The sequence below is a fragment of the Bos grunniens genome, chromosome 7 (genome assembly GCF_055505025.1).
Source record: "Bos grunniens cultivar Pamir isolate PY7600 chromosome 7, Bosgru_T2T1.0, whole genome shotgun sequence".
NCBI classification, from domain to species: Eukaryota; Metazoa; Chordata; class Mammalia; order Artiodactyla; family Bovidae; genus Bos; species Bos grunniens.
In genome coordinates this window covers 19,661,903-19,687,755 of record NC_141171.1, presented here as the reverse complement: position 1 = coordinate 19,687,755, position 25,853 = coordinate 19,661,903, and the positions used below count along the sequence as shown (strand labels likewise).

Here is a 25,853-nt window from a genome sequence, read left to right as displayed (position 1 = left end):
AGTTGCTCTGTGGCATGTTGAATCTTCCTATACCAGGGATTGAACCTGTGTCCCCTGCATTAGCAGGTGGACCACAAGGGGAGCCTTGTTTGCTGTTTTAAGCAACTAAATTCTGGGGTAATTTGTTGGGCAGCAGTAGCTAACTAATAGAATAACACACTATGTTACCATTATCATCTTTTCTAAATATTTGATACTGAAAATTCCAGTTTAGCACTGTGAAATAAGAGTCATATTGCTTATAGTCTCAAATGAAGATAAAGGGACTGTCCCCAAATTACACAGTCAGAAAATGCTAGAGACCCATTCCCACTTCCCTGAGAGTAAAGTGCTATCAGACTACTTTGTCTGTACATTGAAGATCAGGAGGCTCCTGGGATTCTTAGAAGCCTCATCTCTTCTCTCCACCCATTTTGCCCACTCTCCCTTAGCTACTTGGAACTATTCTTGCCTTATTACCTCCAGACCTTTGTCCAGGTATTCATTTCTACTGGAAGAGGCCTCTACCCAATCTCTCTAAAGAAATCTTCTTCCTCCAGGAAGCCCTCCCTGACTATCTTTTCCATACTGGTTGTAGTCTAATCTGAGTCCCCCAAGCACTTCCCTCTTATAAAAATCATTGGTAATATTTGCTGAGTGCTTTTATGTGTCCATGTTGTTTTTTAAAAAATCTTTTGGCCATGCCATGCAGTGTGTGGGATCCTAGTTCCCCAACCAGAGATTGAACCTGCACCTCCTGCATTGACGGTGCGGACGCTTAACCACCGGACTACCAGGGAAGTCCCTTACTGAGTGCTCTTCACATGCCATATTCTGTGTATCATCTTCGCAATCTTCACAGCAGCTCTGTTTATAAATCAAACACTGTTGGGATTCCCATTTTACAGATGAGTAACCTAAGGTCTGGAAAAATCAAATTGCTTGCTCTAGGTCACCTGGTTTTTAATAGCTTCTGATTATTGTGTTAAAAGGTATCTCAGAGTTGTAAAAAAAAAAAAAAAACGAAAACCCAAAAACTCCTATGTTGTCTTTATTTTTTTTTTTTCTATGTTGTCTTTAAAAAGCTTCATAGTTTAGTTTTTACATTTAGGGATACGATTAATTTTAAGATTTCTTTTTTATGTCATTTTTTTAAATTTTAAGATTTCTTCGTGTGTGTGTATGATCTAAAGTAAGAGTCGAGGTTGTTTTTATGTATTCATGTGGCAGTTTAGTTGCCCTATAGAGAAATAGGACTTCAGTTCTATCGGACCGAGATTTTAACCCCCGTGATCAGTTGAATAGTTCACCCTAAAGATGACCATGTCCTGATCCTGATAACCTGTGAACATGGTAATATTGTGCAAAAGAGATGTTGCAGATATGATTAAAGTAAGGACCTTGAGATGGGGAGATGATCCCGGATTATTTGGATGAGCACTGCCTAATCAACCCTGAATTCTCACTGGAAGCACTGATGCTGAAGCTGAAGCTCCAATACTTGGGAGCTCTACCACCTGATGTGAAGAGCTGACTCAATGGAAAAGACCCTGATGCTGGAAAAGACTGAGGGCAGGAGGAGAAGGGGTCGACAGAGGATGAGATGGTTGGATGGCATCACTGATTCAACGGACATGAGTTTGAGCAAATTCTGGGAGACAGTGAAGGACAGGGAAGCCTGGAGTGCTGCAGTCCATGGGGTCGCAAAGAGTTGGACAACAACAGGTAATTACAGGGTCCTAGGTAAGAGAAACCCAAGTAAGATGGTAGATGTTGTAAAAGGGCATCAGAGGGCAAACACACTGAAACCATACTCACAGAAAACTAGTCAATCTAATCACACTAGGACCACAGCCTTGTCTAACTCAATGAAACTAAGCCATGCCTGTGGGGCAACGCAAGATGGGCGGGTCATGGTGGAGAGATCTGACAGAATGTGGTCCACTGGAGAAGGGAATGGCAAACCACTTCAGTATTCTTGCCTTGAGAACCCCATGAACAGTATGAAAAGGCAAAATGATAGGATACTGAAAGAGAAACTCCCCAGGTCAGTAGGTGCCCAATATGCTACTGGAGATCAGTGGAGAAATAACTCCAGAAAGAATGAAGGGATGGAGCCAAAGCAAAAACAATACCCAGCTGTGGATGTGACTGGTGATAGAAGCAAGGTCCGATGCTGTAAAGAGCAATATTGCATCAGATCAGATCAGATCAGTCGCTCAGTCGTGTCTGACTCCTTGTGACCCCATGAACCGCAGCACGCCAGGCCCCCCTGTCCATCACCAACTCCTGGAGTTCACTCAGACTCACATCCATCGAGTCAGTGATGCCATCCAGCCATCTCATCCTCTGTCGTCCCCTTCTCCTCTTGCCCCCAATCCCTCCCAGCATCAGAGTCTTTTCCAATGAGTCAACTCTTCACATGAGGTGGCCAAAGTACTGGAGTTTCAGCTTCAGCATCATTCCTTCCAAAGAAATCCCAGGGCTGATCTCCTTCAGAATGGACTGGTTGGATCTCCTTGCAGTCCAAGGGACTCTTCACAGTCCAACTCTCACATCCATACATGACCACAGGAAAACCCATAGCCTTGACTAGACGGACCTTTGTTGGCAAAGTAATGTCTCTGCTTTTGAATATGCTATCTAGGTTGGTCATAACTTTCCTTCCAAGGAGTAAGCGTCTTTTAATCTCATGGCTGCAGTCACCATCTGCAGTGATTTTGGAGCACAGAACAATAAAGTCTGACACTGTTTCCACTGTTTTCCCATTTATTTCCCATGAAGTGGTGGGACTGGATGCCATGGTCTTCATTTTCTGAATGTTGAGCTTTAAGCCAACTTTTTCACTCTCCACTTTCACTTTCATCAAGAGGCTTTTTAGTTCCTCTTCACTTTCTGCCATAAGGGTGGTGTCATCTGCGTATCTGAAGTTATTGATATTTCTCCCGGCATTCTTGATTCCAGCTTGTGCTTCTTCCAGTCCAGTGTTTCTCATGATGTACTCTGCATAGAAGTTAAATAAGCAGGGTGACAATATACAGCCTTGACGTACTCCTTTTCCTATTTGCAACCAGTCTGTTGTTCCATGTCCAGTTCTAACTGTTGCTTCCTGACCTGCATACAGATTTCTCAAGAGGCAGGTCAGGTGGTCTGGTATTCCCATCTCTTTCAGAATTTTCCACAGTTGATTGTGATCCACACAGTCAAAGGACTTTGTGGTTTTGGCATAGTCAATAAAGCAGAAATAGATGTTTTTCTGGAACTCTCTTGCTTTTTCCATGATCCAGGGGATGTTGGCAATTTGATCTCTGGTTCCTCTGCCTTTTCTAAAACCAGCTTGAACATCAGGAAGTTCATGGTTCACATATTGCTGAAGTCTGGCTTGGAGAATTTTGAGCATTACTTTACTAGTGTGTGAGATGAGTGCAATTGTGTGTGCAGTAAATATTTGTTAATGATAGGATTGAAATCTGATGCCCCTGTCTGTAAACTGGAGATCAAGCCTGCAGCACACACTGCATGCTCAGGTCACCTGCTAATTAGAAGGAGACGTTTCATGCAGTTCTATCTGGCAGGGCAGCCCCTTCCCCACCTTGCCTCCTGGGGCCAAGTACCAGGAACTGTTCTCTCAAGCACCAGGAAGAAACGTCACCTCCCCACTAGTGATGACTAGCGGTTCAGCTGCTGGCTTCAGTGACCACCGATTCAGCGGGAAGGTGTGGATCCTCTGATCTTCTCCCTTCTCAGCTGGCCACTTTGGGGCTCTCCCAGCCTCTTGGGGACTCTGCCCCCAGCAGAGCCTGGTACTTGTTTTTAGTTGTTCTCAGGTGGCTCATCAGTAAAGAATCCACCTGCTAATTCAGGAGACCCAGGTTCAGTCCATGTTGGGAAGATCTCCTGGAGAGGGGAATGGTAACCCACTCCAGTATTCTTGCCTGGAGAATCCCATGAACAGAGGAGCCTGGTGGGCTATGGTCCACGGGCTTGGAAAAGAGTTGGACATGACTGAGTGACTAAACAGCAACGTAGCTCTGTCAGGTCTGTGCAGGAAGCTTTGGTTTTTCTGCAGTGGCTCAAGGTCTGGGAGAGATGTTTGCACTGAAACAGGAGGGCCTTGGTGGTGGGAACCCAGAGAAGTGGCATTCTTGTCCTTGGACAGACCGGATTTATGCCCCTCTCTGGGCCTCAGTATCCCCATCTGTACTCTGGCCTAGGCCAGACCCCTCTGTACCAAGTCCCTCATTTATTGTGCAACTTCTTTCCTATATGAGGATGCCCAGATTTAGCAAATAAAAATATGGAATGCCCTATAGGATCTGAATTTCAGATACAAATACTTTACTGTTTTATATGCATAATTTCCTGGAGGAGAAAATGGCAACCAACTCCAGTATTCTTGCCTGGGAAATCCTATGAACAGGAGAGCCTGGTGGGCTGTGGTCCATGGGGTTAAAGAGTTGGACATGACTTAGCACACACATGCATACATACTTTAAATTTATAGGGAATTCCTGGGAACACCTGGTATTGCAATGGTTAGGACTCGTCACTTTCACTGCTGGGGCCCACATTTGATCCCTGATCCGGTAACTAAGATCCCACCTGCCCACCGGCATGGCCAAACAAACAAACAAAAGGTATGGTCTTAACCATTTCAGAAAGAAGTATGTGTCAGATATTTCTATTGGATGATATAAACTATGTGTTAGATATTGTTATTTGATGATATGTGTATTCATTCTTTATTATCTTATTGGTATAAAATATTTATGACACAGTCACCATCTTAACCATTTTTAAGTACACAGCTCAGTGACATTAAGCACATTCACATTGCTGTGTAACTACCCCCACCATCATCTCCAGAACTTTCTCATTTTCCCAAACTGAAACTTGTCCTCATGAAACACTGACTCCCCTTCCTCCTTCCCCAGCCCCTGGCCCCACCATCTACTTCCTGTCTCTGTGGATCTGACTCCTCTAGGGACCTCCTTTGGAATCAGACAGTGTTTGTCCTTTTTGACTAGATTTATTCACGGAGCACAGTGTTCTCAGGGTTTATCCATGGTGTAGAATGTACAACATTGTTGTTGTTCAGTTGGTCAGTTGTGTCCCTCTCTTTGAGACCCTATGGACTGCAGCACGCCAGGCTTCCCTGTCCTTCACTATCTCCAGGAGTTTGCTCCAACTCATATCCACTGAGTCAGTAATGCCATCCAACCATCGAGTCCTCTGCTGCCCCTTTCTCTTTCTGCCCTCAATCTTTCCCAGCAGTGGGTTGGCCAAAACGTTTGTTGGGGTTTTTTATAACATTTTACAGAAAATTCAAATGAACTTTTTGGCCAGTCCAGTAAATACCTTTTTCGGAAAAGGCAATGGCAACCCACTCCAGTACTCTTGCCTGGAAAATCCCATGGACGGAGGGGCCTGGTGGGCTGCAGTCCATGGGGTCGCTAGGAGTCAGACACGACTGAGCGACTTCACTTTCTCTTTTCACTTTCAGGCACTGGAGAAGGAAATGGCAACCCACTCCAGTGTTCTTGCCTGGAGAATCCCAGGGATGAGGGAGCCTGGTGGGCTGCCGTCTATGGGGTCGCACAGAGTCGGACACGACTGAAGCGACTTAGCAGCAGCAATGTCACGAATATTGCATGGAACATACTTATACTAAAAAAGTATAACTATAATTCATATTTTAAAAAATCCTGAATTTTTTTGAAAAAATATTTATTTACTTGTTTTTGGCTGTGCTCAGTCTTCATTGAGGTGTGTGGGTTTCTCACTGTGATGGCTTCTCTTGTTGCCAAGCACAGGCTCTTACAGTGGTGGTGCAATAGCTGCGATGCATGAGCTTTGTTGCTCCTTGGCATTTGGGATCTTCTTAGACTAGTGATGGAACCCATGTCCTCTGCATTGGCAGATGGATTCTTATCCACTGGACCACTAGGGAAGGAAGCCCCAGGCTTCCTGAATTTTATCTGTCAATTTTACCTACAGCCTTTCTTCATATAGCAGCCTAAAGAACTTTTTCTTTTAAAATGTCTTTATTAATAAATTCATCTTTTTCTTTCTTCATTTTTCTGGCTGTACTGTGCTGCATGCAGGATCTCAGTTCCCCAACCAGATATTGAACTCATCCCCTTGCAGTGGAAGTGCTGAGTACTAACCACTGGACCACCAGGGAATTCCCTAGAATTCATCCTTTTTAAAGTGTATAGTTCAATGAATTTTATTGTATATTTTATATTTACAGAGCTCTTGGACCATTGGAGAAGAAAAGGGCAACCTATTCCAGTATTCTTGCCTGGAAAATCCCATGGACAAATGAGACTGGCAGCCTACAGTCCATGGGTTCGAAAAAGAGTCAGACACGACAGTAACTAAATGACAAGGACCACTACCAGAATCTAGTCTTGAAACATTTCCATCACCCTAGAAAGAAACCTCATACTCCTTTACCATCACTATGTATTCCCAGCCTCAGCTTGAGGCAAATACTGATCTACTTCCTGTCTTGAAAATTTTGCCTTTTTTGGACGTTCTCATGTGACATAGGAACCATAGAGTATGTGACCTGATGTCTGTTTTTTTTCCCACTGAGTATATTTTTGAGGTTAATCCTTGTTGTCGTGTATATCAGTCCCAGGTTTCGTTTTCTTGCTGGAGGGTCAGCGATAAAATTCATCAGAACAGGGCTTATTTGGTTTATCTGTTTACCTGTTGACAGACATGTGCATTATTTCCCCTTTTTTGTTTTTGTGAATAATGCTGTTATGACTATAGCTGTGTAAATTTTGGCATGGATGTTTGTTTTCATTTCTTTTGGGTAGATACATAAAGTTGAAATTGCTGGTTCATATTAAACCGCTCATTTTAACTTTTCATATTAAATTTTGTAAAAAAAAAAAAAAACCTGCCCTTTTGAGATATATTTCATGTGCACAAGGATGTTTCTTGAGATTAACATATTATCTCCGTACCCTGTGCCCAAATCCCTCCATTTTTCCCCCCAAGAAGTTAAAACCCAAGCGTGTCACTGATATTCACAAGGAACAAGACAGGTCCTCAATGGACCCTTTTGCTGTCCCTTCTACCTCAAATGTCCCTTCCAGCGCCCACCTTACTATATGGACCTGTGTCTAGTCATCTTTTATCTCTCTGGTTAAACTACTATCTCCTACAGCAAATCCTTCTGTTCCCCCAGGAGAGACGAATTCTCCGCCATTACTCAGCTCTTTTTTTAAAATTGGAATATAGTTGGTTTACAATGTTGTGTTAATTCCTGCTGTACAGCAAAATGATTCAGTTACATGTGTCTTTTCCATTATGGTTTATCACAGGTTATTGAATATAGTTCCCTGTGCTATACATTAGGACCTTGATTATTCATCTCTTTCTTCTTTTTAAAAATTAATTTATTTATGGTTGCACTGCGTCTTGGTTGCTGCGCTAGGGTTTTCTCTGGGGCGGGGTTGCGGGGCGGGGAGGGCGCTATTCTTCCCTGAGGACCAGGGGTCTAACCAGTGTCTCTTGCATTGTTAGGCGGATTCTTACCCACTGTTCTTGGGAAGTCCTATTTAGCTCTTTCTTAAGCGCCCTATCTTACCCCTAGTCCCTTCCCTGGGTCCTAATTATAAAGAAATTGATATTTCTTTTACATGCTAAAACTCGAATACTTCAAGAGCGAGGGAGATAGCACCTCAGCGCTTCCAGTATTTGCTATTGTCTGGCAGAGTATAGGGGTGGTGATGTCCGTTTAAACTTTACTCCTCCATAAGATGGGTACCATTATGAATCCCGTTTTACAGGTGGGGAGACGGAGACAACTGAGATTAGGTAACTCGTCCAGGCTCAATACAATTTTCTCGACTGAATTAACACGTATTTTGGGTATTTTTGTGGCTCTGCAACATGGTGCTCAACCAACTTGTCGCGAATGAAGAAATAACGTTTTGTGCAGTTTTGGGCTGGTTATCCTCAAATCTCCACATGGCCCGCCCCTACACCTAAGCCCCGCCCCACAGCAGGCAACGGCGCGTCCCTATTTTGAGTTGAACCTTGTCTCTTACTATATCCAATGGCAGACAACCGCTTAAGCCCTTCCTCCTGTGATAGCCAATGCGCGCTCTCTACCTTGAGCCGCTTTTCTTTTGGTACCCAATGGCCTTTAACTCCATATTCTGTCCCCCCTCAGAGGCGCGGGAGGCTATCAACGACGCGCCCCCTACAGTGATTGGGTCTTCTTTCCTGTACTATCCAATGGCATGTTTCCTACTTAAGGTCCCGCCTCCCATGGCGGTCTATGGCCCGCCCCTCTGCCCTGGCTGCCCGCCTCTTCACTCTTTGAGAGCCTCTGTTTCCCTCCACCCACCTTTCCTCTTTCACCTCCCATAACCTCCTTCCCCACCCATTAGGCATCTTGGTCACGCCCCCTTGGATCTACCCGTTATCCAATCCCGTTAACTTGCTCTGCTCCAACCCCTCTTCTCATTGGTCCCGTTGTGCCTCTATCCCCGCACGTGGTTCTGAGCGACGTCGTCGCCCGCCCGTGACGACTGGAAGGCGGGACTTCCTGCGGGGCGCTGGCCAATAAACACGCTCCGACCCGCTACCCCGGCCACCGCCCCCGCCCCCTCGACGCCCTGCTCCCGCCCCCGGCTTTGCCTCCCGCTGCCGCCGCCTCAGCCGCAGCCGCTGCCGCTGCTGCCGCTTTCCGCGGCCTGGGCCTCCCGCCGCCAGTATGCCGCACGCCTTCAAGCCCGGGGACCTGGTGTTCGCCAAGATGAAGGGCTACCCGCACTGGCCGGCCCGGGTGAGGCCGCGAGGGATATGGGCCAGTCGACGGAGAGTGGGGGTGGGGGGTGGGGCAGTAGGGGCCACGGCCTGAAAGACTTGCACACTGGAGGTCTGGGGGGCTCTGGGCCTGAGGAACCCGCGCGCCCGGAGTTTGGGGGGACCTGAGCCTGGGGGATCCGCTTGCCTCGAGGTGTGGGGGTCCCCAGCCTGTAGGACCCTTGCGCAGTGGTTGTGGGCGAACCTGAGCTCGGAGGTGTGAGCGTCCTGGACTTGGAAGAATTCGCCCGCTTGGGCTGTGGGGGGAACTTGGGCCTGAGGAACCCTAGCTCCGGGGATGTGGAGTGTCCTGAACCTGGGGTACTCGCTCTTGGGGTCCCAGAGCCTAGGGACATGGTTGTTGAGGGACCTGGGGCTGACGGACCAGAGTTCAAGTTTGAAGGCGGTGAAGGGAGCTGAGGAATTTGGGATTTGAGGAGAGAGCCCAAACTAAAGGAAGGAGGTATCCCAGAGAGAAGGATATCTTTGAGGGGACAACAAGAAGCCAAGTTCTGAGGGGGCTCCTGGAGAAATGTGTGAAGGGGTCTAGGGATAAGGGTTCCAGTAAGGGAGAAGAGCTGAAGGTCAAGGTTGAGACGTGCTCAGGAGGCCTGGTGCTTGGAGATAGGGTTGGGGGCTTGTGTTTACAAAGTCGCTGGAGCTGTGGGGGACTTGATTTGAAAATATGAGGCATCAGAGACCAGAGATTGGAGTAAGACTTGTTTGGGGGACCTCGGCACTTGTGCCCTGGGAGGAAACCCCTGCCAGACCCTGGTGGAGGAGTCTGTTTGGGGCATGGAGTAGGGGGTACGGGGTGGGGAGGAGGGCTTGGGATAGAGAGAGGCCTGAATCAGAGACCAGCCTCTGGTACTCAGGCTGGAAGGAGAGTGCTAGAGGAGGGGGTTGGGCCGAGAGGATTCTGGGGATCCCCTTTGGAGGAAGCTGATATCCAGAGGTGATTCGAAGGGCCCAGGTCTGACGGAGTCTTGGGCAGGAGTCCCAGATTTCCAGAGTGAAGTTTCAGGCACTGTGTGTGGGGCAGCCCGGTGTGGAGGAGAGGTCCAGAGGTGGTTGTCATCCCCGAGTCAAAGTCACCCCAGGACCGGAGTTGGTGGAATATGCACTGTAGGACTGAAGGAGTTTGGAGGGGGAAGCAGGTGAAGGATGAAGCTGAAGTTTCGTCAGGAACAGGAGGAGCTCAGGAGTGGCCTGGGAGATACTCTGGGATGCCTGGAGACTCCAGCCTTGCTCCCTGCCAAACTCTGCCTGCCTCTGGGTGGAAGTAAGCAGAAGGGCATTGCCCAGGGCTGGGGGTTTGCAGAGAGGCCACCATAAGATGCCAAGAGTGGGCTCAAGGACCACTAACCAGGCAGCGCTGAGAGTGGTCCACAGCTGGTGGTGCTGCTGCCAGGATGTCTGGGCTTCAGGCTCAGAGGCAGGTCCTGAGTGAGGTCAGAGCAGAAGCAGGCCTGGAAGCCCTGGCCAGCTGGTCTTCAGGGTGATGCAGTTTGGTGATGCTTGCGATGGACATCTGGGCCCCAAGGACTTTGAAGAGTAGCCCAGAGAACTGAGGAAGGACGTTTGGGGTAGAGGACAGGGAAGGTTCCAACTGCCCCCAGACTGTGAAGAGGACAGGAAGGAATTATTGAGGACCAGAGAACCCATTCTAACCTGATTTGCTGGGGCTTACTTTCTTGGGGGCACCAGAGTGATGAAACTTTACCGACACTTCCCTTCCTCCCAGAGTACCAGCTTCTCCCTCTCCTCTGCCCCCTCCCGCCTCTGCTAGCTCTCGAAGCCCAGAGAGCTTCCAAGCACCTGATTGGAAGGGAAGGGGCTGCTAGCCTCCTGTGGGGAGATGACTGACAACTGCTGGAGCCCATGGGCCTGCAGGGAGAGGGTGGGACTTCCTGGATGCTCGGGGCCTGTCTCCTGCAGCCCACCCCCCACCCTCTGCCTCCTTGGAGCTGCCAGCTGCAGCCTCTGGGAGCCGGATCACCGATCGCCTCTTTGCGGGAGGGGGTCCCGTGGGAGGGTCCTGGGAGTTCACAGAAGCAGGGCTTGGCCCCACCTCCTGGCTGCTTAGAGCTTTTGGTTTTGCCCAGGTGAAACACCTACCTTGGGGAAAGCGGGGGGGGGGCGGGGGGGGGGCGTGGGGGGGGCGGGGGCGGGGGGACGACGACGACACAGGTATGCAGTGGTTGGGGGGTGGGAAGCGCTGCTCAGAAGAAGGCAGAGGCCTAATTAGAAGGTGATGCGTCTTCCTCCCTGAAAGGGCCCCTCCACCCATCATGCTTCTCTCCAAGTAACAGCCGATTTCTTACGGGTTTCCTGGGTCACTGGATGAAACAGCTCCCAACCCCCTAGCAGGCCCCTCACTGGCCTCTTCCTACAGATCGATGACATCGCCGACGGTGCCGTGAAGCCCCCACCCAACAAGTACCCCATCTTCTTCTTTGGTACACACGAAACGTAAGTGTCCCCCGCTGGGGGCGGCTTCTTGCCACCTGGTGCCTCCAAGGTGGCCTGGCTCACAGGGCCCGGCCCTGCGTTTCCTTTCTCCAGAGCCTTCCTGGGACCCAAGGACCTGTTCCCCTACGACAAGTGTAAAGACAAGTACGGGAAGCCCAACAAGAGGAAAGGCTTCAATGAGGGCCTGTGGGAGATCCAGAACAACCCCCACGCCAGCTACAGCGCACCTCTAGTGAGTCCTTGCCTGGGGAGGTGGTGGGCACGCGGGCGCACCCGGAAACAGAGGTGGTCTTAGCGCGCCTTTGGTGAGTCGGGGCGGGGGCGGGGGCGGGCACAGGTGCACCGGGGAAGAGAGGTTGTCTTAGCGCACCTCTGGTGAGTCGGGGCAGGGGAGGCTGCAGGCGCGCGCACCTGGAACCAGAGGTGGTCTTAGCGCGCCTCTGGTGAGTCCGTGCAGGAGAGGGCAGCGGGCACTCACGCATGGGGGACCAGAGGTCGTCTTAGCTTGTCCCATCAAAAAGGAGCGGCCTCTGGACCAGGGCTCCTCCCACTGGGCACCGCTGACATTTGGGGGCCCAGTCGCTTTCTGTAGGAGGGGGCTGCCCTGGGTACTGTTGGGGAGGGGGATGCCTCCACAGCCCGTCACCCTCTTGATGCCAGTAGCTTCTCCTTTACCCAGTTGTGCCAACCAAACATATCTGCATGCCTTGCCAACTGTCCCCTGAGTCAGGTGGAGGGGTGCAGGGTCCCACCCTGCTTCCCCCCAGACCCACAGCTCTAGAATTAACCTGAATGTATAGCAGTGTTGTGAGAGCTCCTAAGAAACCTTTTGTTTTCTAAGGAAAAAAATATTTTTCTTTCAATAACACCGTTTCCTTCCCCCCTTACTGCCAGGTTTTCAGACATGGTGTAATGAGAACACTTGCTGAGGTGGGAAAGAAACCCTAAGAGTCACAGAGACAACATCTGAGTGCCAGATTACCATCTGAACATTCAGGGGAAAAAGGGAATTTAGAGAAGCTGAAGTTAAACTTGTTCAAAAAAAAACAAAAAAAAGCCATGGGAAGCTGAGGATGAAGTGGGGGATGGGTGCCTCGCTCTGGGTGTTTGGGGTTGTGATGCAGAGGGGGTGTCAGGGTGGCCTGGCCTCAGGAGTTGTGGGCTGCAGGTTGGCCGAGAGACTAAGCAAATTGACTGCAGGGCTCAGAGCTCAGCTGTTAGGGAAGAAATGGACATTCGGCGTGGTCTGTGGGCAGGGAAACGGGAGTCAGAGGATCTTTCTGGTTTCTGTGAATGAAGGTCTGTGTAGCTCTGCAGCATCTGGTCCTGCTTGAGAACACAAGGTCTCGAGATGGTCTTCATGCACCTCTCCTGTGGCTCTGTCCACCCACCAACCTGGCCCGCCCTCTTGTATAGACAGACCCCTGGGGCGTGAGGGCCACGCACTAGGCTGGGGATCAGGAATCCCAGGTGAAACCAACACACCTCCTGTCTTCTGGGAGCTCACTGTCCAGAGCTCAGGAGTCCATTCAGCGGATCTCTCCTCTGCTGAAGGTTTGGCAGGCCCACCCTTCCTGCATGTGTGTGCTGTCTTACTTGCGCCTCCTGCGAAGAGTCTGGGAGATGGATGTTCCCCTTGTGTTGGTGCCAGCCTTTCTCCGGGCTTTGCACGTTCCCAACTTGGGTAAAGGGATTGGACATCCTTTAAGGTAGTTGACAAGATCCTTTTCTGGCCCCAACCCAAGTTCTAGTTCGTCTTGTCTTAAGCTTCTCGCCTCCTGGTGAATCATCGCACCGTTTAGTATTTATTATACACCCACAGCCTGTAAAGTACAGAATAGATTGATGCCTGCCCTCGAGGAAATGAAACTCGAAAACAGTGTGGCTCTGATACTCGGTCATCTCCGCACAGACTCCCCAAGTTGAGAAGTTGCTGTAACATACTACTGCTGTCTGGTTCTCGGACCTGTCAGTGCTTCCAAAGCAAACATTGGTTTCAAAACATGGATCCTAGGGCCCCACCCCGAGAGGTTTAGGTGTGGTGATTTAGGGCTGAGGCCTGGGCACCTCGAGGCATTTCGCCTCCCTCATTGTCACTTCTCCCGGGGCCCATCCACAGCAGTCTTCTGAAAGTGCTGCTTTTTGAGGGTGCCCCAGCAGTCTGTCTTTTCATCCTATATGTTTTTAGTTTATTTTTACATTTCAGGTGGGAGTACAGACTCCTGTACAAGACTGAAAAGTGCAAAAGGGCGGCCGCTCTGTCTCCCTTTCTTCTTAAGGTAGCCCAAGCCTCCAGTGTCTTGTGTTTCCTTCGAAAATTCTCTGTTCACTTAACACCCTGCATAGCTGCCTTTTTGGAAACCCTCATGGAAAAAGCAAGAGAGTTCCAGAAAAACATCTATTTCTGCTTTATTGACTATGCCAAAGCCTTTGACTCTGTGGATCACAATCAACTGTGGAAAATTCTGAAAGAGATGGAATACCAGACCACCTGACCTGCCTCTTGAGAAATCTGTATGCAGGTCAGGAAGCAACAGTTAGAACTGGACGTGGAACAACAGACTGGTTGCAAATAGGAAAAGGAGTATGTCAAGGCTGTATATTGTCACCCTGCTTATTTAACTTCTATGCAGAGTACATCATGAGAAACACTGGACTGGAAGAAGCACAAGCTGGAATCAAGATTGCCGGGAGAAATATCAATAACCTCAGATATGCAGATGACACCACCCTTATGCAGAAAGTGAAGAGGAACTCAAAAGCCTCTTGATGAAAGAGGAGAGTGAAAAAGTTAGCTTAAAGCTCAACATTCAGAAAACGAAGATCATGGCATCCGGTCCCACCACTTCATGGGAAATAGATGGGGAAACAGTGGAAACAGTGTCAGACTTTATTTTTCTGGGCTCCAAAATCACTACAGATGGTGACTGCAGCCATGAGATTAAAAGACGCTCACTCCTTGGAAGGAAAGTTATGACCAACCTAGATAGCATATTCAAAAGCAGAGACATTACTTTGCCAACAAAGGTCCATCTAGTCAAGGCTATGGTTTTTCCTGTGGTCATGTATGGATGTGAGAGTTGGACTGTGAAGAAGGCTGAGTGCCGAAGAATTGATGCTTTTGAACTATGGTGTTGGAGAAGACTCTTGAGAGTCCCTTGGACTGCAAGGAGATCCAACCAGTCCATTCTGAAGGAGATCAGCCCTGGGATTTCTTTGGACGGAATGATGCTAAAGCTGAAACTCCAGTACTTTGGCCACCTCATGCGAAGAGTTGACTCATTGGAAAAGACTTTGATGCTGGGAGGGATTGGGGGCAAGAGGAGAAGGGGACGACAGAGGATGAGATGGCTGGATGGCATCACTGACTCGATGGACGTGAGACTGAGTGAACTCCAGGAGTTGGTGATGGACAGGGAGGCCTGACGTGCTGCGATTCATGGGGTCCCAAAGAGTTGGACATGACTGAGCAACTGAACTGAACTGAATGCTCCACTTGGCTTTATTCCCCACGACTGGTCCCCCTTGTCATGCAGAGAACAGCTTCATTCTTTTTGATAGCCTTCACTTGGTGTGCTCCCAGCAGGAGCGTGCGGCTGGACCTGTTCCCACGTCCCCCCGCCAAGCCAGGAAGTAGGAAACAGTGTCTCAGAGTGGTTCTAGCTGTGTCCCAGCTGAGGTGGGCTGTGGGGGTGGGAGGTTGGCAGCCTTTTCTGCACTTTACAGCTGAGCACACTGAAGCCTGGAGCATTCACTTGACTGCCCAGAGGGACCTAGCTAGAATGTGAGACTGGGACCAGGGGCTTTTACACTTTTGCAGCCGGTCACCCTGTGGGGCATCCTGGGTACTGTGGGCTATGGAGCAGCATCTCTGGTCCCATCCACTTGATGCTAGGGACCCCCCCCCATCTTGATAATCTGAATGTCTCTAGACCTTGCTAGATGCCCCCCAGGGGATAGAATCACCCCTGGCTGAGAACCACTGACCTAGGATCCCAGTTGATACCTCTTTGTGACCTGGCAGAAGAGGAGGTGAAGGGACCTGTCCCACTAGCCGGTTCGTGCTGTGCTGGGACTCAAACCCAGGCCTCACGTCTCCTAGGCTGAAATGCTTTTCTGGCCAGTGCAAGGTGGGTGGGGTCCTGGCAAGGCAGGCAGGCCCGGAGACTGACCAGCCTCTGTCCAGCCCTGACCTGGGCCCTCCACCTTCCTCTGGCCACCCAGCTGCACACCCTCACTGCTTCTGGCTCCAACTCCTAGCTTCTATGGTGTTTCCCATCACCCTGGAGCCTCCACCACACACACACACCCTCAGACTCTTTCACTCCTTGCTTTTTTCTCAACTAGCGTGGCCCCTGACTGTAATGACACTGAGGAAATGTGGCCTTTTTTAGTTTTTTCCCCCAATGTTCTTTTTTTTTTTTTTGTAATACTTATTTGGCTGCATTGGGTCTTAGTTGCCACACATGGGATCTTCAATCTGCATTTTGGCATGTGGGATCTTTAGTTGTTGCATATGGGGCTAGTTGCCTGACCAGGGATCGAGCCTGGGCCCCCTGCATTGGGAGCTCGGAGTCTTAGCCACTGGAGCACCAGGGAAGCCCCCTCTCCTGCCACTTTCTTCTCTTCCCTGCACCCCAGCCACACCCTCCTCTTTGGTTCCTAAGGAGCGCTTCATTCATGCCTGTGCTATACAGTAGGACCTTATTGTTGTTGGTATGCTGTTTTGTTTGAGGCATGTGGGATCTTAGATCCCTGACCAGGGATTGAACCCATGACCCCTGCAGGGGAAGCATGGAGTCCTAACCACTGGATTGCCAGGGAAGTCCAGTAAGACCTTGTTATTAATCCATTCTATATATAGTAGTTTGCATCTGTAATCCCAGCCTCCCAATCCTCTCTCATCCCCCCACCCCTGGACAAACAAGCCTGTTCTCTATGCCTGTGAGTCTGTTTCTGTTTCATAGGTGTGTTCATTTGTGTTATATTTCATTATTTTAAAAAAGTTTTTATTGGAGTATATTTGACTCACAGTGTTGTGTTTCAGGCGTACAGAAAAGTGAATCGGTTATACATACACATGTATCTCCTCTTTTAGATTCTTTTCCCGTGTAAGTCATTATAGAGTGTTGTGTAGAGTTCGCTGTGCTGTGCAGTAGGCCTTCATTAGTTGCCTCTTTTATATATAGCAGTGTGTACATGTCAGTCACAGTCTTCCAATTTATCCCTCCTCTTCCCCTCCCCCATGATTATCATAAGTCCATTTTTAACATCTGTGATTATATTTCTCTTTTATAAATAAGTTCCTTTGCACCATTTTATGGATTTCACATATAAGCAATATCATACAGTACTTGTCTTTTTTTCCTGACTTGCTTCACTTAGTGTGATCATCTCTAGGTTTATCCATCTTGCTGCAAATAGCATTATTTCCTTCTTTTTATGGCTCAGTAGTATTCCTTTGTATACATATGCCACATGGTTATCCACTCATCTGTCAATGGACAGGTTGTTTTCCACGTCTTGGTTATTGTTGTGAATAGTGCTGCAGTGAACATTGGGGCACATGTATATTTTCGAATTATAATTTCCTCTTGATATAAGCCCAGGAGTGGGATTGCTAGATCATATGGCAACTCTATTTTTAGTTTTTTTGAGGATCCTCCTTACTGTTTCCCATAGTGGGCTGCACCAGTTTACATTCCCACCAGCAGTGTTGAAAGGGTCTCTTGAAATGGCCATGGCTGGTCTCCCACTGGATTGTAAGCTCCCCGGGGGCAGGGCCCACACCCTGTTCTCTGGGTGGTACCATCCACCTGGCACAGTGCCTGGCACCTGGCCTCTGCTCACAGACGAGCCCAGCACTCAGTGAGCATAGGGGCAGTGCTGGCTGTGTTTGCTGTTTCCTTGGCTGTTACTGCCTGAACTGATGTTTTGGGTAAAACAGAAATAGGAGTGCCTTGAAGTTCACACTCAGAGGTCCTGTCCTAGGTCGGCCTCCTCCTCATCAGTACTTGGAATAATAATACTTTTTACAAAAGTCAGACCTCCATGGACCTCCTACCAGTCTGGGCATTGGCCTAAGTACGCCACTCTGTCTCACCCGACCACAGCCCTGTGAGACCAAAGCAGTCTTGTCCCCACGGCTCAGATGTGGGAACTGAGGCCCAGAGGCTTAAGTCACTGGCCCAGGGTTTGCCCTCAGATCCCGCAGTGCCCAGCACTCATGGGTCCATCTCGCCCTCTGCCTTAGCCCTTGGAGCTCCCTGGGCCTCAGTTCCCTCGTTTGGAGAGCAAGCAGACCGGATCCTGATACTCGAGACCCGGCCTGTGGGTGTATCTGTGCGACAAGCTCTGTGGTGACCTGCTGTCTCTGTCCCCCACTCCCCAGCCGGTGAGCTCCTCCGACAGCGAGGCCGCTGAAGCAGACAGGGCAGGTGGCAGCGAGGATGATGAGGACCGGGGGGTCATGGCCGTCACAGCTGTGACCGCTGCAGCCACCGGTGACAGGATGGAGAGCGACTCTGACTCTGACAAGAGCAGCGACAACAGCGGCCTCAAGCGGAAGGCTGTGGCCTTGAAGGTAGGGACGGGGCATGCCTGTCCTGTGGGGGCTGGGCCCTTCCTCTTCCTCAGAGGCCCCATCTGGCCGCCTACTCTCCCTCCCCGGCCTTTCCTTCTTGTGGTTTTTAGTACATTCACAAAGTTGTGCCAGCGTCACCTCTGTCAGTTCCAGAAGTTTCCATCACCCCCAAAAGAAAGCCCATCCCCTTTGGCAGTCCCCCATGTCCCTACCCACAGCCCCTAGTAACCACGACCCCACTGTGTCTGTCTGTGGATCTGCCTGTTCTGGACGTTTCCATCAGTGGAATCACACCCTGTGTGTCCTGTGTCTGCTTCTCTCACTGAGCATTGTGTTCTAAGAGTCCATCCACATGGTAACGAATGCCAGGGCTTCTCTCCTTTGCATGGCTGAGAGATGCTCCCAGGTGTGGAGGGACCACATTTGTTTATCCATCATCTGTTTCTGGCCATTTGGGATGTTTCCAATGGGGGAACCATCACAGATAACACAGCTGTGAACATTCATTCATGTACAAGTTTTGCATGGACGTGAGTTTGAAATTCTTTTGGATGTATTCTCTCTCCTGCTTCCTCCCAACCCCTTCCTCTGCCTTGTGACTGCTTCTGAGTATTCGGGTGCAGAGTGAAAGGATTAGGATCTAACAGCAAATTCTTTTGATGGAGGGAGGCATTCTTTTATTTATTTATTGCCCTTGCCACATGGCATGTGGGATCTTAGTTCTGCAACCAGGGATCAAACCCGTGCCTCCTGCGGTGGAAGTGCAGAGTCTTAACCACTGGACTGCCAGGGAAGGCCCTTTTTTATGATTTTTAAAAAAATATTTGGTTCCAGTTATAATAATAAACCATGATCATTGTAGATAAATTAAAAGGTATGAAAAGCATAAAGCAGTGAGTGAAAAACACCCAAATTCTCTGAGGGGGTTTTTGTGCCAAAGGACTGGAAGCATTCTGCTGTGTTTCTGTGCGCTCTCGAGTGTGATCAAGTGTGTGTGTGTGTGTGTGTGTGTGTGTGTGTAAAGCACAGACTGGCAATCATGCACACAGTATGTGTCTTGCTGGTTTTCCACCTAATAGACAATCATTTCCTTGTCCTTAACTATTACTTGAAGGTTCAGTTTTCAGTGGTTGAGAAGTAATCTCTGATATGGATGAATTCTGACCAACGTATTGTTAAGAGTATTGGACCTTTGGCTTCTCCGCGTGGCACTGTTTTTTACAAGTCTCAGTTGTTTCTGTTGACAGTTGTTGGAGGAGTTAACAGAAATACGTCAAATGTTCTCCTCCCATCCTACCCCTTAGAGAGAAACCAGAATTTGTAGGTTAACATGTATTCAGGTTTTATTTTTTGCTTTTATCTTTGCGTTAAGTGAATGTCATTATTACAGTTCCTTTTCCCCCATACTAGGGAGACACTTAGACAGCCTCTTTCATTGTTACCCAGCACCCTAGCTCATTTTTGGTGTTCCTTTCCCCATGGTTGGCAGGGGCAGGGAGGGGGATGGTCTGTGTCTTTCTGCCAGGTCTCTGTGTGTTTGAGTCCTTTAGGAATTTTTCATGAGTGGAATCGGGTCGTATTTGTCCTCTGTGACTGGCTTCTCTCACTGAGCATAATGTCTAGGTTCAGTATACCTGGTTTTTATCAGATTCTCAAAGGGGTTCCTCCCCCTCTGAAAGCTTCCTAGGCTGTGGGTACTTCATCAAGCACAAGACCTTTCTCAGTTGCTGATCCATTTGGGCTGCTCCCCTTTTAGATGTCGGTCTCAAAACGAACCCGAAAGGCCTCCAGCGACCTGGATCAAGCCAGCATGTCTCCATCTGAGGAGGAGAACTCAGAAAGCTCCTCCGAGTCAGAGAAGACCAGTGACCAGGTGAGCAGGTGGCTAGAGCGAGAGCACAGGGGAGGGATGCTCGGGCGGGGCCGCGTGTGGGCCTGCTGCCTGTGGGCCCCATGTCCAGCTCCCTCCTCTCCACCCAGGACTTCACCCCTGAGAAGAAAGCTGTTGTCCGGGCCCCACGGCGGGGCCCCCTTCCAGGACGGAAGAAAAAGGTACAGAGGTTTGGTTTGGTTTCCTTCCCACATGGTGGCCTGGGAAAGTTCCTTGCACATCTCTCCATGGTCAGCAGCCACGGCCCTCTGTTAGGGGTGGTCTGATTTTGGAGGAGAGGAGGCCATAGCCCCAGGGTGACCCCAGAGCCCACTGACATCTGCCTTCACTCCTAGCTTTGCTCTGGTTTCCAAGCACAGTGTGCACAGAGCACCTCCCCGGAGGAGGCTACTCTGCTCCCTGGAGAGGGACTTAGAAGCCCATTTGGGAAACGAGATGCTAGGGTCGGAAGGGACCAGCCAGGGTGTTATTAGGGGCCCCGAGAGAGAGAGAGAGGAGGGAGAATGTGTGTGTGTGTGTGCCTGAATATGTGTACATGGGTATGGTGTGTGCATGAGTGTGTATGTAGCAGTTTGTGTTCTCACATGTGCAAGGGCCTGTGTGTGTACAAGCATGTGTATATAAGCATGGTGTATGGGTGTGCACATGTACCAGTGTGTGTGTGTACGTGTGTGGACATGATATAGTGTGTGCGTGTATGTTGGAGTGTGTTGTTTTACATGTACAATATGCATACGTGTGTGAAAGCATGTGTCCTGTCTGCATGTGTACAAGTACGTTGTGTGTCTGTACAAGTGTGTGTGTCAGTGTGTGAGCGTGGGCTGTGTGTGCATGTACCTGTGTGTGTCAGCATGTCTCAATCACTGTGTCTCCTGCAGAGGAGGGGGTGGTCCAGGGGGGTTCTGACATCCTCACCGGGTGAATCGCGCTGCCTGGGCTTCCTGGTTCTGGGCCAGAAGGAAAGGTCTCCATTTGGGGGAGGGGTGCACCCCCCTCCCCGCAACTCTCACCCTGCCCGGCCTCCTCCAGAAGGCGCCGTCTGCATCAGACTCGGACTCCAAAGCAGAATCGGACGCGGCCAAGGCTGAGCCAGTGCCACCAGTGAGGTCGCCGTCATCGTCCTCCGCCTCCTCCTCCTCTTCCTCCTCGGACTCGGAAGTGTCAGTCAAGAAGCCTCCGCGGGGCCGGAAGCCAGGTGGGTTTGCTGGGGGTGCCGCGCGGGGCCTGGGCCTGGGTCTGGGTCTGGCCTGGTGGGGCTGGGTGGGGCTGGGAGAGGCCCTCCAAGAGATGAACCTCCCGCCCCAGATGCGGGCGAGCTTACCCCTCTTTTCTTCTGCAGCCGAGAAACCTCCGCCCAAGCCCCGCGGGCGGAAACCTAAGCCTGAGCGGCCGCCCACCAGCTCCAGCAGCGACAGGTGGGTGCAGGGACTTGGCAGGGGCGCAGGCGGCGGGTGGGTGCGGGGCCCGGGATAGAGAGCACTAGGTGGGTGCAGGGCCCCGGGGGGGGGGCGCAGGCGGCGGGCGGGTGTGGCTTGAGGCCCCATGATGGCGTGCTCACTGGCCCGCGCCCTCAGCGACAGCGACGAGGTGGACCGCATCAGCGAGTGGAAGCGCCGGGACGAGGAGCGGCGGCGCGAGCTGGAGGCGCGTCGGCGCCGGGAACAGGAAGAGGAGCTGCGGCGGCTGAGAGAGCAGGAGAAGGAGGAGAAGGAGCGGCGGCGCGAGCGCGAGCGTGGGGAGGCGGTGCCTGGGGGCAGCGCGGGCAGCAGCGGCGACGAGCTCAAGGACGACGACGAGCCGGTCAAGAAGCGTGGCCGCAAGGGCCGGGGTCGGGGCCCGCAGTCGTCCTCCGACTCGGAGCCCGAGGCCGAGTTGGACAGAGAGGTATGTCTGTGTAGCACCGGCTGAGCGCCGGGACCAGAGACGGGGCAGCAAAGGCCGGCCCGGAAATGCAGGAACCCCCTGCTGATGAGCTGACACCGGAGGGGTCAGTGCCTTGAGGGGCGGGCAGAGTGACAATTGGGGCGACAGGGCTTCCATCTCAAATAGGATGGACCTCGTGGGCTGCAGGTGGGCAGCTGACATTAAGTAAGGAGGTGAGTGAAGTGAGAGATATGGGAAGGGTCTCTCACTTGGGGGAGGGGCTTTCAGGCAGAGAGGCACAGCACATGCAAAGGCCCTGGGGCAGGACTGCACCTGGTGTGCTGGAGGGACAGTGAGACCCGTGTGTCTGGAGCAGAGTGAGCCAGGGAGAGAGAGGGAGGGCAGCCAGGGGATGGGGCAGCTCACGCAGGGCCTGGTAGCCCTCTGGAGGACTTGGTTGTTTATGTGGGAGCCCTGGAAGACTGAGCAGAGATGGGGTGGGTGCGCACAGGTGCCCTCTGGCTGCCGAGTTGGGGGATGGCTTGTGGGTGGGTGAGAGAGCAATGAGGCCTCTTGTGACTGTCAGCTCCCTGCCTCATGGCTCTCACAGGCCAGCCTGAGCCCAGGAATCAGAGCTCCCGGGCCCACTGCCTTTTGGTGTGAGCCTAGGAACCCCCTCTAGGGACAGTGGAGGGGAACAATGCCCTGTTCTCTCCCCACCACTCTGTCACAAAGTGGGGGGGGGCATGTGCCCTGGCATAGGAAGTGTCCTGCTCAGCCAGAGGAATGCAGTGGGGCCCCCCACTGCTGGGTAGTCTTTTCAGGGCTGAGAAGCTTCTGCATGGGGATGGGCTGGACACAAGGTCCATTCCACCTGGTCTAGCAGCTCCCATCCAGGTGGAGATGGTGGCAGGGTGTGATGAATTGTATCTGTAAGGGTACGGCTTGGAGTCCCTTTGCCTGCTGCTCCAGCCCCTTTCGTTCCCTGGTTGCTGCAGGTGAAGAAATCAGCTAAGAAGCTGCAGCCACAGAGTACAGAGCCTGCGAGGAGACCCAGCCAGAAGGAGAAGAGGGGGCGTTCTGAGGAAAAGCCACGCGCCAGGTCTGGTGCCATGCTGCCCCCCCCCCCAAGGCTCCTCTGGTCCCCACAACTCAGGGGAGGGCCCTGGGGTCCACAGTCAGTCTTGGAGACTGCAGCAGTTGAAGTATCTGGTTCTCAGGACCCCATCAGGTTGTGCAGGAGCCTTCCCCTGGGTGACCCTATCCCTGGGTCAGCAAGCTGTATCTGGGGCACCTGTGGTTGTCACACTGGGGGGCTCCTGGCATCTGATGGGTGGGGGCCACAGAGGCTGCTCCTATCCCACAATGCCAAGATCAGCCAGCAGAGGATGACCCGGCCCAGACCGCCGAGCAGGACGTGGAATTGGAGCTGCAGTAATGTGTCTGCTGCCATTTCCTAGTGTCACATCAGAGCCTCTAGTAACTCATGTGCTGGGGTTTATGTAACTAGCCTCTGACCGTTAGTCACCTGTTGAAAAAAGAAATGTTATCTGCTTCCTGGAGGAAGGATTGCTCTCTCTGGTCCCCTCGGGTGCTGCCCTCAACTGGATCGGGTGTGCCCTGGTCCCTGGCGGGGACATGGATCAGGGGCCCGCTAAAGGCATGGCTGATTCTCCACAGGCCTGTGAAAGTGGAGCGGACCCGGAAGCGGTCAGAAGGGTTCCCGCCAGACCGGAAGGTTGAGAAGAAGAAAGGTGAGGAGGGGCTGCACAGCGCTGGCTGCAGCCTGGGGTCTTCGGGAGGGACGAGGGGCGGCCCTGGAAGAGCAAGTGGCTCCTGTCAGCGGAGACTCTACTCAGGCCCAGCGCTGCCTGCTCTCCTACCTGCAGAGCCCTCCGTGGAGGAGAAGCTACAGAAGCTGCACAGCGAGATCAAGTTCGCCCTGAAGGTTGACAATCCGGTGAGACCTTCCTTGGGGTACAGAGGTCACGGCTAGGTCCCCCATCCTCTGACTGCTGGAGCTTCCTGAGAGGTCTCAGAACCCTGAGGCAAAACCAGGCTACCCAGGGTGGGTGCCCCCCAGATGAGGGCCAGCCTGGCCTATTTGGCGTAGTTCTCTGCACCTCCACCAGGTGGTGCCACGTGAGTCCTGGTCCTTCCCACTGTCCTGGGCTTCCTGTAACTTGGCCCTCCCCCAGAGGGGGAGCCCCAGGGTCTCCCTCCCCACCCTCTTGGGCCCCAAGAGCCCCCTCAACTAGATGCTGACGCTGCTGACTGCTCTCTTCGCCTGCAGGATGTGAAGAGGTGTCTGAATGCCTTGGAGGAACTAGGGACCCTGCAGGTGACCTCACAGATCCTTCAGAAGAACACGGATGTTGTGGCCACTTTGAAAAAGGTATGGCAGGGCCAAGGGATCGAAGGGGCTGGGGGCATGGGCCTGCTCTGGGAGCTGGGCTGCCTGTGGTCAGCGAGGAGGAAGCCGTGCTCATGGGAGGCACCGCCAGGGGTGGTGGTGATGAGGGAGGGTCTCAGGACCGGGGTGAGGCGGCTGCACCTCCTGAGACAGGCCTCTTGGTGAGCCAGATCCGCCGCTACAAGGCTAACAAGGAGGTGATGGAGAAGGCGGCAGAGGTCTACACCCGGCTCAAGTCTCGGGTCCTGGGACCAAAGATCGAGGCCATCCAGAAGGCGACCAAAACCGGTTCAGAGAAGGAGAGGGCCGAGGCGGAAAAGGCCGAGGAAGTGCTGGCTGGAGAGGAGGCCCCCACAGAGAGGGTGGAGGATGAAGCGAGCACTGGTGAGGAGCTCAAGGGAGGGACCAAGGTGGCCGGCAGGGCCCTGAGCAGGGGCCGGTGCTCCCTGCAGACTGCCTGGGGACATGATCCATTGGCTCTGGCCGTGCAGGCTCGCTGTGTCCACAAGGTGGCCGGTGCTTGGGCCACACACCCCTGTGCTGCTCACAGGCGCTACCCTCAGAGTCAGGTAGTCTGAGAGGCCATGTGTGTGCTGCCAGGTGTGCGAGTGTTACTGGATCAGGCGGTCATGGAGGTCTAGGAGGAGGGAGGGCCACAGGTGAGCCGAGAGGAGCAAGGGCCGTGGCTGTTGGGCCAGGAGGGCGTGTCTTCCAGGAGCAGAGGGGTCATGTGGTCCTGGTGAGATGTTTGGAGCAGCCTGGCAGGTGGGCATTGGCAGGGAGTCAACAGAGCCGAGGCTGCCCAGGAACAGTAGAGGCCGTGTTTTTCCTGTGTCTCTTGGATCTGGCCGTGGCAGGGTTTTTCCTGGTGTTGTCGGCCGTTAGTTGACCGGCCCGTCCCATCTTTAGGCTGCATGGTTGGGGCTGGCTGGAGAAGGACCCACACGCAGCCTGCTGTCCCCGTGTGTCTGGTGGCTCAGGGGTGGAATGGTGAAAGCAGAGACGCAAACGGGTTGAGGGCTCTTGAGGTTTGCATGTTGCTCATGCTCTTCAGACAGGGTTGCAGGGTCCCCGATGGTAGCCCCCTGCTGTGACCCATGAGCCTCTCTCCCACAGACCTCTCAGCTCCCGTGAACGGCGAGGCTGCGTCCCAGAAGGGGGAGAGCACCGAGGACAAGGAGCCAGAGCAAGTACAGAACTCGGAGGAGGGGCTGGGGGGTGGCTCCTCCGAAGACCTGTTACACAATGAGTAAGTATCACCCCAGCCACAGGGTCCATTTCCGGAGATGGCACCCAAGTCTGAGCCACTCTCAGTGGGGTCCAGGCCAAAGGGACTTCTGTGCCACATGCTGACCCCCCAGCCCCATGGAGGGACATCTGAATTCAGAGCTGCCCTGAGCCTGGGCTTGGGGTTGGGGGTGGGCTGGCTTCCTCCTGATGCCCACCATGGGGAGCAATGGTGCCTGCCTGTGTGTGGCGGGGCTGCAAGGGGAGCGAGTTGGGCTCTGTAGGAGGGGGCAGACAGACAGGCGTCCTGCTTACCCTGCCCCTGCCATCCTCCCCCAGCACCGTGAGGGAGGGCCCCAACCTGGATGGGCCCGGGAAGGAGTGGCTAGACCGAGAACGGCTGCGGATGGACTCGGAGTCCCTGGATGAGGAGGAGAGCTGAGCCGGGCAGCCTGCGGCCAGGCCCTGCCATCCTGAGCAGCTGCCCAGTGGCCAGCCTGGCTCCTTCCTGGTGCCCAGAGAGCAGAGAACTGTTGGGGAGACGCTGTGCTGTTCGTTTGTATTTGTCCCCCTGGGTTTTTTTTTTTTGCCTA

At 52.2% G+C, this 25,853-nt stretch overlaps 1 protein-coding gene and 1 long non-coding RNA gene across 3 annotated transcripts; one reads left to right on the top strand and one right to left on the bottom strand.

Moving 5' to 3' along the window:
- The first annotated feature begins 8,641 nt into the window (after positions 1–8,641).
- HDGFL2 (HDGF like 2) lies at positions 8,642–25,848 on the top strand. Of its 2 annotated transcripts, none has more exons than XM_086410066.1 (16): positions 8,642–8,791; positions 11,207–11,283; positions 11,377–11,515; positions 17,675–17,866; positions 19,623–19,739; positions 19,847–19,918; positions 20,790–20,952; positions 21,097–21,172; positions 21,332–21,641; positions 22,619–22,722; positions 23,301–23,374; positions 23,510–23,580; positions 23,914–24,015; positions 24,204–24,417; positions 25,150–25,282; positions 25,600–25,848. In XM_086410066.1, exons 1-16 carry the CDS (start codon positions 8,720–8,722, stop codon positions 25,700–25,702), a joined length of 2,019 nt encoding a protein of 672 aa, XP_086266192.1. In that variant the 5' UTR covers positions 8,642–8,719; the 3' UTR covers positions 25,703–25,848. The 2 variants fall into 2 exon arrangements, with proteins under 2 accessions (XP_086266192.1, XP_086266191.1); XM_086410065.1 differs by having other exon boundaries at positions 20,787–20,952.
- On the bottom strand, positions 9,519–10,605 carry LOC147368790 (uncharacterized). Its single transcript, XR_015166827.1, has 2 exons — positions 10,178–10,605; positions 9,519–10,083 (listed from the first exon to the last, which is right to left on the bottom strand). It is a non-coding gene; the product is annotated as an uncharacterized LOC147368790 (long non-coding RNA).
- Positions 25,849–25,853: the final 5 nt, after the last annotated feature.